The sequence below is a fragment of the Hippoglossus hippoglossus genome, chromosome 24 (genome assembly GCF_009819705.1).
Source record: "Hippoglossus hippoglossus isolate fHipHip1 chromosome 24, fHipHip1.pri, whole genome shotgun sequence".
Classification (NCBI taxonomy): Eukaryota; Metazoa; Chordata; class Actinopteri; order Pleuronectiformes; family Pleuronectidae; genus Hippoglossus; species Hippoglossus hippoglossus.
In genome coordinates this window covers 8,082,489-8,098,569 of record NC_047174.1, presented here as the reverse complement: position 1 = coordinate 8,098,569, position 16,081 = coordinate 8,082,489, and the positions used below count along the sequence as shown (strand labels likewise).

The 16,081-nt window shown below is 42.2% G+C and overlaps 1 protein-coding gene across 2 annotated transcripts; it reads right to left on the bottom strand.

The window, feature by feature from the left end:
* rab32a (RAB32a, member RAS oncogene family) lies at window positions 1–14,700 on the bottom strand. Of its 2 annotated transcripts, XM_034579271.1 has the most exons (4): window positions 14,273–14,689; window positions 5,367–5,644; window positions 1,173–1,365; window positions 1–1,113 (listed from the first exon to the last, which is right to left on the bottom strand). In XM_034579271.1, the coding sequence occupies exons 1-3, from the start codon at window positions 14,484–14,486 to the stop codon at window positions 1,216–1,218; spliced, it is 642 nt and encodes a 213-aa protein (XP_034435162.1). In that variant the 5' UTR covers window positions 14,487–14,689; the 3' UTR covers window positions 1–1,113; window positions 1,173–1,215. The 2 variants fall into 2 exon arrangements, with proteins under 2 accessions (XP_034435162.1, XP_034435161.1); XM_034579270.1 differs by having other exon boundaries at window positions 1–1,365; window positions 14,273–14,700.
* Window positions 14,701–16,081: the final 1,381 nt, after the last annotated feature.

The following is a 16,081-nucleotide window of genomic DNA, read 5'->3' as shown; positions in this document are numbered from 1 at the left end:
AAATGTTTATATTGTATTCGAGCCAAATACTGAGCTTTAGGTATAATATATGGTACAGGCATCATTTACTCATCCACATAGTTTATATGATTTGTTTCTGCAATATAAATACATTATATAAACACATTCAATCATCTAGATAAATACATGTGATTAGACAGGCTCATCACTACAACCCAACACAAATCTGTTAAAATGTTTATTCTTCTTTGCTGTGTAGATTTTAAGTATTTTCACATGTAAACTCTATTTCATCTCCATGTTAAAAAAAAATCCTTCATATTTCATCTGAACACTTTCAACAGATTATCTCATATGTACAAGAAAACATCGTCCTCTGTCGGATTTTTTTTTTTTTTTTTTTTTTCCCAATCTCACGACCCAGCACATTTCAAAAACACATACACTTAATCACATCTACATTTTTTTTTTTACTGGCGGACAATCAGATAAACATTTCTCAGCGTTATTAGAGTTTTTTTCTGAAATACCGTATTTGCCCGTCAGTGTTTGTGTGAAGAATGAAAAGTGCGACCAACCCTGATATTAAAATTGTGGGAAAACAAAAGTGTATGATAGCACATCATTTAAGAGAAGATACGCCATAAAGACAACAATGACGAATACTACAATAATACTAAGCTCTGGTGCTTTACACGCAAACATGAGTGTGCTGTAAGATGATGCTGGAGGTCCATGTTAACTGATGAAAGACTCAGAGTGTTTTAGTAGTGAGACACTGAGACGAAATGGACCAAAGAGGCTACAGGTTGTTTTTTGTGTTTCTCAGTGTTGTGCATAGTTTGTCACCCCTTCACAGGTGTCGTACAATCCTTCATTGGCTGTAAGGGCAATGGCAGGAGTGGGGAAGGTTTGGGTAGAGTTCATAGTTGGCGTTATAATACACAGTCAGGAGAATACGTGAGGAGATAAACACAACAATCAAAAACCCTGTGGTTTGGAGACGTGGGAGAAAGAAGGTAAAGGCAACATCAAGATAAAACCGGGCTTCTGTTCTGGCCTATACGGGGGAGATGCGGTGAGAAAGTTGGATCTGCAGCGTCGCAGGGAGGAGAAGTTCCCGGAGCTTTGAGGACCAAAAAAAATCCATATTCCTGCGAGAGGCTGCAGTCGAGGGCCCGAGAGCCGCGGGGTGGGCACGGGCACCGTACCCCGCCGAAGGGAGGCTGACGGATAATGGGAGTGGATCGAGTGTTAGCAGCAGCCCGACTTGCTCTCAGCAGCCACAGTCTCCTGGTCCAGTTTGATCCGGTCGCCGTTGCTCTCCTCGTACGGCAAACCTTTGTCGTTGGCCAAGATGTTCTCTACCAGGAAGTGCGCTGCCCCGTCCACGTTGATGTTGTCCTGCGAAAAGGTCACAACAGTGTGTCAGAGAGGTGATAAAATACTTAGTGACAGTGCAGACGTTAGTCTCCCCCCCCCCCATCCTTGTTCCTGTTTGCCTGTCAACGCTTGTAGGAAACGACAGTGGCTTTATTAGGAGCCATCACAGGGTTTTATAGATGCTGCAGTTCTTCTTTCCAGAATTGCCACTAAACCCCTTTATGTGAGGCAGCCTGTTAAAACAGCAGCTGGGAGATGTGGGCCTCGTTCAGACCTGGCATTAACATTCGTCTAAGGTGATCTGAACACAAGTGTACAGCGCTAAGTATCAACGTATTCATGATGAACTGAGATTGGATCACCTGAGACATTACATTACATTACATTTCATTTAGCTGATGCTTTTATCCAAAGCGACTCACAATAAGTGCATTCAACCATGAGGGTACAAACCCAGAACAACAAGAATAGAGAAAGTACAATTTCTTCAAAAAAGCAAAACTACAAAGTGCTTTAAGTAAGTGCCATTTTAAGTGCTACTAAATTGTTAGTTTTAAAAATGTTATTCAAGGTATAGAGACCACATTCACAGTTGGTGTGGGCCACGTATGACCGTAAGCTTTTTGCAGCATGAACGTCATTGTGGCACACGGTCTACTGGAGGAGCGCCTACTCAACCTACGTCCTCTGGCCCACTACAGTTTCATGATTAACGCGATATCAACATTGATTTTATATTATTATTCCAAATAAGTAAAAGCTTATTTCCTTGTAGAGCTGTGCGTGATGCATTGATTCGCTCAAACCCTCTTTGCCCTGCCACATGCACCACAGGTTTGCACAGCTATCACTACTAGGACTTTGCATTGACTTCCATTTATTGTGGGCAGCCTAACCACAACCTTGAGTGTCTGTGCCCCTGTATCACTCATCCAAAGGGCTGCGTTTTTAACCTAAACTGAGCTAAACCACGACCAATTCATGCCTAACCAAACATAATTCACATGTTAACCCTAAACTTAACCAGGACCTCAGAAATCATGTTATGCCTCATTAGGAACGGAATTTGTTCCCCATGAGGTCGACAAGTCCTGACAAGGTCACTGTTTAGTGGAAAAGGTCCTAAACAGGTAACAAAAACAAGCACACACACACACGCACGCACGCACGCACGCGACCTGTCTGTCATTGCAGAATTGGCCAGAAACAGGAAAAACATTTGGTCTATGCAAACAGCGATGATGTAATACTATGTTTTTATTTGCATATAAAGCACCAACACGTGTGGAGATGCATTCTAATGCCAGGTGTGAACGACGAACCGTCCACTTGAGATCAGATCACCCAGGTTGCATGTTAATGTCTGAAGAGAACCAGGGATGTTTTCCAGAGAGCCAATCGGAGGACAGCAGAGACGAGGTTTAAAAGCTTTGATCCCTTGGGTTGAGCAGGTGATGAATATGAATGGTCTTCTACACTAACAAAAGGCCCGGCCATCTTGGTTAAAGACGAACAGATGATAAGAGAATGTAAAAAGAAGGAAAAGGATCAAAAGAACCTAAAACCTTATTATTTAATAATGGAATCAAACAAAATTACCAAAACATTTTTAAAAGCTCTATTCTTTTAGGGGGGAGAACTTCCCTTTTACAGGATCAACCCTGAACACAGTCACACCAGGAAGCAGCCGAGTACAACCACAGTCTGACCTGATGGCTACTGAGCACTCGGGTTAAGAACCTTGCTCAAGGGAACCACAGCAGTGTGGATGAGGGAGGGGCCAGCACTGCTTTTCCCCACCCAGATTTAACCCTGTCGGTCTGCGTATTGAACCGCTGACTTTCTGGTCACATGCTCTCTTCTCTAATCTACAGGCCCCCGCTGCCTCATATCTTGATTAACTGCTGTTGCATGAGAATAACAACCCCATGATTATCATGAGCCCCGTCTTTGTCACGTTTCAACCTCCATGATTCATCCAAGACATATACTTGTGAACCAATCAGAACCAGAGCTTCCTCCTAAATAAGCCGTGGACTTCATTTTAGAAATGTAAAATAACCACCCCTCAACATCTGCGTGTCATCTCCCTAAGATTGTTTAGAATTCACATTCAGGACTTTTGAGTTTTGTCCCTTCAAACCTAGTGCACTGCTCCAAAACAGAATTACTATCACATGTTCTTGTGGGTTGACACAAACCAACTAATATAATGTTGCACTCACAGAAAGGAAACGAGCAGAAAGACTTTGCACACAACACCCACACACACAGACAGACACACACTTCACATGACACAGCACGTGACACAGCTGCAGAGCCTAAGGTTATGAGCGAATAAAGTTAACTCTGGCTGGCTAAACTTCAACAATCTGCAACTTGGAAGCATTAAAGACGAGCATGTGCGTTTCAAAGTGTGTGTTTCCAAGCATCTGTAAACAATCCCTAGAAACACAGACCCATGACGGGGGAACGAGTTCTGGAGTCTCACAGTTGGAGACACGAACATTTCAAACGAGGTAAAACTGCAGCATTTAAAATGGTAGGATTTATCAGTGTGAGGGTGAGCTGGCACACGCAGGCATTTGTTTGTGCCAAACCTGCGTCCTCCCACAGTTACCTGCTGATCATTCTGACAGGAAGTGGAAGAAAGCTTTACAGCACACAAGTGCAGAAAGGAAGGAGGTTCATTTGTTGGATTTCAAGGTATTTGTTAAGCTTTCTTACTGCTTTCACCACTACAGCCATTTTCAGACATGCTCCAAAAGCAGCGTTTATGTTTACAGCAAGTTTCCAAGTTGACATCTTCTTCGACACCTCTTTTTCAACCCTGAAATAATTGCATCAATCAATTTTGACGTCCGTCACGTGTAAGAAACGTCATCAACACGTCCACTCCAGACATTTTCGGCCTGTTATAAACTCTGACACTTTACTAGTGGGGCTGGCAGGAAAAGTTCCGGAAAATATTAACAAGTAACTGACGCCAACATTTGTGTTCTCAGGTACAGCCCCTCTGGAACTATTTCAGGAAGATGTCCAGAGTTCAGCACATGTCTGAAAACAGCATCAGAGGGAAATATTATACTTTTGTCACACTTCTATAGTTACTATTTACTTTTCAGACAAATTATTTAATATTATATTATAGTATTATACTATTTACTACACAAAAAGTTCTACTTTGCTGTAAATTTACAGCACAACTTTCCTGTTGATGCATGACCAACAATAATAATAATACACTTATAATAATTCAACATTCACAGGGAACGTTCTGGACACGACTATATTATATATTTATATGTTACTGCTTCTTCCGACGCTTTAAGCTAATTTACGTATTTAAATGTACGAACTCCAACTGGACGCTTAACGAAACGAGCGACAGATCGAACATCAGACCTCCGCGCAGTGTAAACACACAAACCCTGTATCACCAATCATGTGACACCACGACCTAAGTTGAGGAGAAACACTGCGGCACATTATCTCTCAGAGCCCCGCCCCTTTCAACCCCTCGCAGCTCTGGGCTGCAACATCCATCAACGTCATGCGATACCGTATCACACCAGCTGTCCGACAGATCTTTCTCACTGGTCGGGAAGATAAACGTCCGTTGATGTTATGCATGAACGGCAGAGACAGCAGGACGATGACAAAAAAAACAAACATGCTTCACATAAATTTCCTGTCACAAAATCCCAGCTGTCATTCAGTCATTTCAGAGATTTAGGGAAATATTGGCGCCCTCCATTTCGTCTTACATTATTTTGATCATCTTTGCATCAAAACCTCTCCATCGAATCAGCGCCAGAGCGTAAAAAAAACAAAACATTACAACATGTTACCACATTTTCACTACACCATTCAGACAACGTCACATGCTAACATCAGAGGATTTCCTGTTTGCCACGGGGAACAAAGAAGCCATTCAGTAAAATGACAAAAACATCAAATCACATGGGTCTGTTTCATGCGTGTTATCGATAATCTCTTCCTCCCGTGTATTGATCTCTCACCTTGGCAGAGGTTTCAAACCAGCCCAGAAATCCAGTCTCTTTGCAGAAATTGTCCATTAGCGCCGTGTTGTTGGTGCTCTCCTTCTTCTGGTCACATTTGTTGGCGAGCAGCACCGAGGGGATGGGGTTGCCGTTAGCCAGCTTCACCTTGCTGTCCAGGTCGTTCTTCCACTTGGACACGGCTTCGAACGTGGAGCCCCGCGTCACGTCGAACACCACGAACGCCCCCACGGCCTCCTTGTAGTACACCCGCGTCATGTTCCCAAATCGTTCCTGACCTGGGGAGATGGGAAGAGGAAGTCGGTGGAATCAAAAAATCTGAATCAAATCACCAAAGTCGAAACCAAATGTCTAACCCTCAGCTTTGTTGCAGTAGATTGAATTTAGACGCTCAATATTTCATTCTCATTTTTTCCCTCTATACAGTATGTGGCCAAAAATAATGATGAGGACAGAGATGGTTCCTATTCAACCTACTTTCCCTTATTGGCCATGGGGCTATTCCGCTCAGAGAATGGCCGAAATAACCTGCCATGATAATAAGCCCATTCTCTGAAGTCGTTCTCTGAGACAATGTGAGGGAAATTACCAGAGAGAGGGATGGGGTGTCACTGTCAATCTGAGAAGGCCTCTTCTTTAACACAATAAAACCGCTTTTAGGTTTTATTCTCAAACTGATCTCCTGATTTAGTCGGATCATTTCAACTCCTCAAAAGGTTTATCAGCCAGTGAAGAGATTTCAATTGCCACACTCCTGCCAAACGATGATGCTCTAACTCAACTGACTACTTGCAGTGTTTATTTTGGAACGGCTTGTTGTATTTCTACTATGCATTTGTGTTTTTAAGCTGTTTCTAACCAGGGAGAAGTTACATAATCATAACCAATTCAAATTTCCATGGACGTTTTGATACTTTCATTATCACATTTAAAATCAAAGGGGTAAATACAAGTTTTGAAGTGAGACAATAATTCCAGGAACATCACTCATCATGCCCTTAAGGGGGGGAAGCAGTGGCTCAGCAGAGGAGTGAAGTTATCTCTGGTAACACTTAACACCGTCTTATGGGTTCACCACATGTCGCATGTCCGCTGTGATTATTTGGTTACCTCGAATAACCAAAGGAGGTTATTTCTTACTGAAAGAAAATGGGCCCTGCGATGCTCGCTCGTTCCCTGCATGCCTCGACAGTTAGGTGTGTCAACGCTGCCTGAGGCCCGAGGAACGGAGAACGGGGATGAGAAGCCTGTCGCTGGGATGATAATCTGTGACTCAGACAGTCTTCTGTCGCAAATGTGAAATGAAAACAGACAGTTGTGGAGAATGTTCCAAGACAAAAAAACATCTTCGTTTCAGGAGCTTACAAAATGACACGTATACTGTATATATTTAAGACAGAAAACCAAAAAAACATTTATATTAAACGTTTGGAGGATTATGGTCTGTTTTTGCTCTTTTTTGATGACAGAAGTGGATTTTCTTCCCGTAGAAGTAGCTTCACAGACGTGCACATCATGGTGCATAAGCGTACGGTTCCTGTTTTTAGCTGCATGTGGTTAAAAAGGTTCATTCAATTACTGAGGTATGTTCATGTGAGTTTAGTTTTCTGAGGTAAACGCACCTGCAACAGCATCCACAAACATTTGGGACAGATTTACACTAGTTGTCAGCAAATGCCTTAATTTACTTTAGACGCAGTCTCTGCAATTACATATAAGGTTTCCAATATCTTGAGGTTCAGTAGCTTTTGGCGGATTTAGCACATATTCTTGCTGCACCGCTCCAATTTAAGAGTCTAAAGATCAAGTGTAATCGTATATGTCTGTTACACAGTTAACACACTCCACCAGAGTCGACTTACAAAATACATGAACCAGGAAAAGCTTTTGAGGAACTGTGAGCGCAGCCTTTCCCAGCATACTTTCACTTTACTGCAGGTACTTACCCAACCACGCAGGAGTGGCGTGGTGCAGTGCCGGCGTGAGCAGGAGAGCGAATACACTGTGGGGCCCACAGGCCTGTCGGTAATTGCTCATAATTGAGAGTCTAATTTTAGCTGAGATAACCCCAGGTAAATTCACCAGAGACACGACACAATGGGATAAAGGGCCGATAGACTGAAATAAGGCTCTTTCATTTCCAGCCCTTGTGGTGCTCATACATCCGGTGGAGTAGAGGAAAAAAGCATAAATTAAATAACTGGCTCCATAATTTTAACAGAAGATTCCCCTCTTATTCTATTGAGAGGTTTACTAAAGGGACATCACGGAGGCAAACATGAATATTTTCAGATATAAAAAGGCATAAAAGAAGAGAGGCAGAGATCTCACATGTGAAAAAAATAAAGTGCAACATGTTTTATCCATCTAAAAATTCCACAAATCTCTGGGTCTGTCTGTATTAGGAACCCATATCTCTGATTTTTTTCAGCTTCACACTTAGCCTGCAAATTATTAAGGGCCCAAGGAAGTGCAATGTTGGATTTGGCTATTTAGACATGAGATGCGATCAGTACCAAAAAAACACTGCCTCTCTGAAAAAGTACTTTTCCTCACCTTCGACTAAAAATGTGCAGAAGTGCAAGTTTGTCCTGATTGGCCCCAAAAGAGCATTTTTTGCATGTGAACTTTATGCAAATCAGCATTTTCTATAATTATTTAATTCCTGTTTTGTAGTCACAAAGAAGTTCTGAGAATAAATGCCACGGGTTTGAGTTCTACATGCACTGAAGAGGCCATGGCAGTGTGTCATTGCCTACATTCAACACACTGATTTTCTGACACGTCCAGTCCTTATAGCTGGGTCGATATGTGAGCAGAGCCAGAATGGGGGTGGTCACCTCGCTCCTCCTGGGGGGAGCGAGGTTAACGAGTTATTTGGGATATTGACCATGTGCTGAGGATTCACACAGAAGTCACTCGCATTAAATGACAGCAAATCAAACAGTGCCTGAACTCTCAAGTGCCATAAGTCCTGGAAAATCATTCTGTTGTCTTTACTAAACCTAGTCCTAGTGAATTGTTTGCTTTGTTAATTAATGTCTTGGGAAAGAGGGACAGATTATATAAGATTATAATATAAGATTTTGTGTTTGCTTTATAAATTTAATTTAAAAATGTTGTCCTGCTTCAGAAAAACAACACATACAGCACATTACACTATTTTGTGATTTGATGATTGTTAAATAAAAGCTAATTACAACCATTTTGATAATGGATTCATCTGTATATCCATTTTCTTGATTCACAGTATCCCAGAGTTTTTTGTTCAACCCTGATAAATTATATTTACACACTTACATCTTACACACATGGCCGATTGTTATTTGGCAAGAATGAGTTTTTTTTAACAACAGTAGACAATATTTTCTAGGAAGGTTCACACTCAATTATAAATTGTTGATTTCCTGTTGGCCTGAAATATCTGCCGACCACATGTAGGTGAAATGTACCATGAGAGCTACGTCATTGAAATTGAAAGGGGGGTGCTAGCAAGGCATCTTGCTACACAGAGGCAAAGTAACCCGATGAACTTCCAGCCTCTAGGTCCTCTGAAGCATCTGCCAAACGTGGTGAGTTATAAAGCATAACCGGCAACCTTAAAAAACTGCTTCCTGTTTCATGGGGAATGATGTGTCGTCATGGCAACATGGTTCTTGAAAAATCAAACGCTTGGCTCTGGAGCACAGGACTATTCTGACCAGATTTGAGGGCCATCTTATGAACCTGCAAGGAGATAATGTCAAAGTAAGACAACAGCTAATATGGCCTGTAGATGTCTTCAGGCCTGGACTCTTTTAAACATGACATTTCATAAAGCAGATGATAAAACTTAATTGAAATAAAATAGGGTTCTCAAACCATACAGTTCTTAGGGCCTGAGGATTTTCTATTTCAGTCCAGCACTCACTCTGGTCCTCTCCCTTTCAAAGCTCTGCCTTTAAGGACTCAGGAGAGGTCATAGGTCACGGACTCTATTCCTCAAAAGATGCTGTTCTTTTTAATGCTGTCACCATCACCCAGCCAAAGAAAGACATCTCTTTCTGAATATACAGGGGGAAAAAATTATTCTAAAAGCACGTGTCAAAAAAATGTGTGTCATACACTGCTAACCCAATCAGCGTAAAATGCAGGAATGGAATGAGCTCTATGAACAATGGAGTATTTACCCAGTGAATACCACAGAGGAGCATGAGACTGCAGGAGGGAACAAAGACGTGTGCTCAACATGAGGCAACTGCCTATAACCAAAGAGAACAGAGTTGGAATCTGTCCGGAAAGAGAGGCAGTGAACTGCTGTGGAATTTCAAAGACATTTCAGTCGAGTCCACCGCGCTGATGAATACCGGTGCATGACCTCAAGTACAATTAGGCTCTGCGGTTACGAACATGAGAAACCTTCAGTTATGGAACCAGCAGATGAAAAAGAAAATGGTTTAGCTGCAGCCACCGTATCATCTCTGTTGGCTGTGTGGGAGAAACAGAAAGCAAGCAAAGTCTCATCATTATCCATAGCCCTAGCAACCCCAGTTTCCTCTACGGCCGTACATATTGCTATCCTGTGGGTGGGTTACCATAGAAACTGTCCAAGCCAGACAAGCCAGTCTGTTGTCGGGAGGGAACTGGCGGAGAAACTTCCCCACTTGCCCTAACGGCGGCATTAGAAAAACAAAGACAAGCACAGGGTTCGGTCGTTAAGGTAGTCTCCAGCAAGAGAGAGACTGAGGAGCACATGACCGGCACGTTCAGATTTCTCTGAGCAGCATGTGAGAAGTGACTTACAGCTTACTACGGCCTTTAGCACCGAACAGAGTCTGAATTGAGAGAAAATCCTCAACCTCTAAGTGGTATTACCCTCGTCCGGCCCCTCACTTTCAACTGGAGGGTTTGTGGGGGCTGAGCAACGTAAAGCCCTGGCACAAGGTTGGAGGAATTAAGATCAGAATGATAACATTTGTAGAATATTAAGCAGAATTATTGCACACAACCCATTTTTAAACCATTCGACCGACCAGGATACTCTCTATTTACTGTGTGGTGATAAATACTAAAGCTTCTTTTAAAAATTATCCTGAGGAGTTATATGCGAGGACACAAATGTCCAAGTCAGCTGCTCTGGACAGCGCCCCCAAGTAAAATGTCCAGGGAATGTCCATGTGAGCCCATGTGAGAGTAAATCAATAATAGACACCTATGAGGATGTCAACATGGTAAGACCACAAGATTCGAGAGCTTTTAGTAATAATGACTGACACTATGCTTTTCCCCAAGTGCCCCCCCCCCCCCCCCTCCCCCTCACCGAAGTGCTCAGGATATTATCCGGTTGCTTTGAATGTGTCGAACTCGGGAAATCTCCTGTTGCTTTCTTCATATGTGAACAGCAATCTCTGGAAAGTTGGGTCCGGACATTTTGCAGAGTTCATGTATGAAAATGCATCTGAAATATCCACTGCTAGAGTCAAATTAACTCGTAATCATACCCTATTAAAAACAATTAATTGATAAATGAATTATTGAGTGACAGCTGATCATCTATTTTGATAACTTGTTTCTTATTTGTCTTTTTCTCAAGTGATAGTGAAATTATGTTTGGGTTTTAGGCCATTTTATAAACCCTACAAAGCAGCATACATGTTCACTACACTGCTCCGATTTAATAAGAACATTGATTGATGATAGAAATCATTACTTGAGACCCTATTTCAATTTTGAACGGTTGGATTTGCCAGAATTTGATCGATTTCTAGAAACTGAAAATGGTAAAACCATCCCAATATTTATAAAACTATAAATACAATTCAAGGGGAACACCAATTAAAACATTTTTTTTCCCTTTAAACACCTTGGGCCCCCCTCAGAATTACCCTGGACCTCTTGGCAGGTTCCCCATTACCAGGTTGAAAGCTCCGGATTTTTCTGATCACAGATATTTTCGGATCCTGTTGGGAAACAGTGGTGTTTGAGAGAAAGAGGAGAAGAGTTCAAGGTTTTTCTGTCTAGACTGAAGGTTACCACTGTGATGAGAGCCACTGCATGCATCCCATAATGTGCAACCTCCTGCTCCCGCGGGAATGTTTGGTCCTATAAAAGGTGCTGCCGTTTTTACTCTGTGTCATGGTGGTAATCATCCTGTCCACTGGCTGAGACAAATCCAGAGGAGAGTAGCAATTCTGGGAGAAAAGGGGGTGGGAGAGCCACAAGCGTCACACTGACTTCCATGGTGCCCCCATCTCGTACAGTCCTCTGATTACTATCATTCCTCCCAGGCTGTAATCATTATTAAGGTTGGTAAAAAGACAACGAAACTCTGAAGTTGCTCTCCGTGTTGCCAAGAAGATAATTTCCCCTCCTTTCCTGCACGATTAAGTGGCTTAATGGCTGGTCTTAATGACTTGGCAAATATACCTCCAGCTTTCACTCTTTCACACCCACACGTTTCATTACTGGTTTTATGCTCAGTGTCCTCGGGCAAGGCCTTGGTGTAGGTGTGAAAAACGAGGTTTTTCCTATCTGTGTCATCTAACCTCAAAATGTCTTTGCGGTCGGAGCGAGCGTGTGTAAACGGCCCTGCTCACCCAATATGTGCCAGCGTGTTCCCTTGTCTCTATGAATGATATCAGTCCATCTAAGTGCGGAAGTGCGGCAGTGTTGTATTTACCCTAGCAGGTCCTCTGAGCGAGGGCTGTCTGGCTGTGACAGGCAGACGGCCCTCCCTGGCGCTCAGTCACAAATGCCCCTGCTCACTGAGTGACGGCGGGGGAACGTAGCCCTCACTGCCAATCAGTCTGTGACAGACATGCAAGTTGTTCTGGCGACACCCCCCCCCACACACCCCACCTCACATCCAACTGTCCGCCCCCCTTTCTGTCACTGCTGTAAGCGATGGAATAAATATAAAAACAGCAGTCTTCTAACCATCTGTCCTGATCTGTCTCAGCATATGAGGTTCGTTTGATTGAGGGAGAAGATGGACCCGCACATCCGCGTTCCAAAGTAAGAATAGAACACGTCTAGAGGCAGAGACGATCATTTCTTCTGTCAATAGAATACAAAAAATATTGGAAAAAAGACAGATTAGGACTTTTCAACTCCATTTTAAATCATTACCAGAAAATCAAAGCTCCAGTAGGATCATTAATCCTACTGGAGTTCCATCAAATCATTAATGTCTAACTTTTAACTTTTGATTTCTGAAATCTATACCAAAAAGGGTAAACACATCCTCCAGCAGAGTTTACGTACTGTATATACATACAATGGATGAAACCAAGTGATATTCAAGATAGATTTAAAAAAAATCGGACTACAGATAGGTTGGCCCAAAAAGACCTGTTCTTGTGTCTTCAAAAATCCATTTGCACATTTTCAATAAATTAAAGTTCATCCTGTGGTTGAGGATCATATAGTCATTGTGAAGCAGGTCTACTTTATTAATTAAAATATATTTATTTATTTAAATTTTTTAAATATATGCATAGGCCTTTGTATACAACCATTATCTTGTTATGTGAGAGCTTAAATATGATATATTTTCAAATCTAAAATGGCACTTGACCCGGTGCTGGAAACTCAGCTCAACACTGAAGAATCTGAATCCTTGTGTCCTTCAGACATGACAGAAGCCTTTAAAATGACATCTTCTCACAGAATGATTAACTAACCCTGCTGCACACATAACTCACAGGACTGTTACGTGTGGTCAAACCCATGACTGACAAAACAACCACAGTGAGATTTTTACAGTAACATAAAGTCCAAAGTTTCCGCCTAAAGACGCACACATTCTTTAGAGCTAATAAAAAAAGAAAAGAACACACATAGGCACAAGTGTTGGGACGCACATGCCCCTGAAGCCATGGAACCTCATTTCACCCAACATACAAATATTCAGCCTTATGATTTCTTGTATGTGTGACCAAGCAATTTCACAAGACTTAATGTCAGATGGTTTTTTTTGAGGATATTAAAACATTAAAAGATGGAGGCTACCCAGAAATCACAGACAAACCATCTCTCCCCCCCCCAAAACATTACACCCCACATCACACCCTCATTTCTGCTGATTGAACTGTAGTGAGCCTGTCAGCTTGGTGGTGATTCCTGAAGTTTAGTCATTTTGCCCGTTGGTCTCTCTGCTTGCTCACTTCCCCTCTCAACAATGTAATCATCAAACCCCCCCCCTCCCTGTTAAACAGTGTGATATTTATTTTCATGCCTGGAGATGACAAACAGACAGTGAGAGTTTGAGCGAGGGCGCCTGCATGTGTGGGGAACTTCTACACTGCTCTGATTTCTCTGGGCTTTGCTTACTAAAGCTGCGGGAATGCACAGGTTGGTGTGCGAGTGCATTTGTGCCAAGTTCTGCAGCCACACAAGTTGAACCGGGGACTATCCACACACACACACACACAGACAGACAGGGACATTAGAAGAAAAAACCCACAGTGTGAAGGACACACCAGGGGCCTGCATGAACACTGTTTAATCCCCCACAGAATATTATGGTGAGTCTCATTGAGAGGGTTGGGTGGTGGGGGGGTGAGCTCTTACAACGTGACCTACATTCCTCTGGCAATTATGAGCTGCCATGATCATAAAGTGGAAGAGACAACAGGCGGACATGATCAACCGGTCTCTTGGTGGAAACTCCACATCATTGCTTTCACTTTTCACACCGTGGGCCTGAGGGTACAAATCAGGAACAAATCACTTCCAACACAGAAGTGGTTTGGTGTGAGGGAACTTTTGAGCTACGGCCATCTGCGCAGACGAAACCCCAACAAACCCACAACTAAACATAAGCGTGACATCCAACCACCACCACCTTCACCACCTGATTTGCGTTTTGCAACGTGCAAAAAAAAAAAAGCCCACGCGTACCCATGCGTCTCCTCCGTCCTCCTTACCTGCGATGTCCCACAGCTGTAGCCGCACCAGGGTCTTGCTGTCCCAGTTGATGACTTTCAGGGCGAAGTCGACCCCGATCGTGGCCCTGTAGTGCTGCGAGAAGAGCTGGTGCACGTAGCGCTTGATGATGCTGGTCTTCCCGACGCCCAGCTCCCCGATCACCAGCACTTTGAAGAGGTACTCCTTGCACTCAGACACCGAGCCCCCGGCCATGCTGACACTGACTTTAAACTCACGAAAACTCTCAAACACAACTTCTGCTTTTTTTTCTCTTGCTCGCGCTCATAGGCTTGCTGCAGGCGGAGGAGAGGGGGAGCGGCGGAGCGGGGCTGCTGCAGGAACTGAGGGGGTGGATGCAAAAGACTTTTACGGTTCGTCTTCCCGGAACTTTTCTCATTCTCCTCCTCCTCCTCCTCCTGCAGCCCAGCAACCACCTGATAAGTCACAGGACCCGGAAGTGGCAGGGAAGCTTGGTTTACTCTACGTCTGCTGCAGATCACGCTGAGTTTTGCATGTTTGCATGTTTGATTTATGGTTCTTTCCCCCATTCAAACTTTACGTCTACAGAGTTATGGCATCGTGGTTGTCTATGGAAGCTCATTTCTGCCACTTTGTTACACAATATCCTGCAAGTCCTCATGGGAAACTTTCTCTAACACTGACTAACTAACTCATAAATAGTGACTTATTTTTACAAATAATGAGTTAGAGTCTGTAAATCAAGTCTTGGTATTTCAAAAATAATAAGTGTGTGTAAATAAAGACTTAGTATTTCAAAATAATAACTCTATCTTAAAATCTCAAAATGACTTACTATCTCAAAATAGTGACCTACTAACTGGACAAATTTCCCTATAATGGCTTTTATATCTAAAAAATAAAGACTTAATTCTGAATAGTGACTTAAACTCAAAACAATGACTTAGTATGCCAAAATGTATACTAAGTGTTTCAAAATAATGACTCAATATATTTTCTTACAATTTTGCAATACATTTTTTCTGTCACAGGCGGAAATGGGCTTCCACAGTTATCAACTAGTAAAACTAAAACACTGAGATTTATTTATCTCATATAGAATTTTATAAAGAAGAAAGAATGAGACTCAGAGTGCACATACCTCCACCAAGGCCTCTTGTGAAGCCACATTTAAATTCACAAGATCCAGATTTTTATTTGGATCCGCACCAAATTGCAAACACTCATAAATATCAGTCCCCTCATCAATCAGTTGTGTAGTTTTTACATAATCCTGCTAACAAAGAACAGCTAATGAACGCAGACAAAAACGTAACCTTCTTGGTGAAGGCAACACTAATCCAATATGTGATCAAAAGTTCTGTTTAACTTAATTTTCTTTTCTTCAGTTTCTGTGAAAACTTAATACAAATACCCCCCAAAATCCCATCAATAATCTAACGAGGCTATCACAGGCAGGAATCAGTCTTCTTAATATAAATAGTTTTCCTTTTATTTTACAGCATTGTTTAGCTTGCCCAAAACAATAAAAGGCCTATTTCATTCTATAGAGTTGACAGTGTTAAGCAGGTGGCACCCTCGTATATTTTATACATTGGTCAAAATCAGTTAACAACTTACACTATAATAGACTAAAAACATTTGGAAATACAATACAATTGCACTATGCACTGTATAGTCTTGTACTCTGAAATAATTTGTATTCTTATAGATAAAGAACTAAGAAACTTAACCTCAAGTAAACTACTTAGGTTCATAATGCAAGATTTAAGCAAAAAATTCGAAACATGTATAATGTCATTACAAGAAGCAACTAATCATTGGTTACT

Coding starts and splice junctions, on each gene's coding strand:
- rab32a (XM_034579270.1), bottom strand. CDS start 14,486: ATGGCCGGGGGCTCGGTGTCTGAGTGCAAGGAGTACCTCTTCAAAGTG. Junction 5,645..14,272: donor ACAGCTGTGGGACATCGCAG/GTAAGGAGGACG, acceptor CCATCTCCCCAG/GTCAGGAACGATTTGGGAAC. Junction 1,366..5,366: donor GGTTTGAAACCTCTGCCAAG/GTGAGAGATCAA, acceptor ACCTTTTCGCAG/GACAACATCAACGTGGACGG.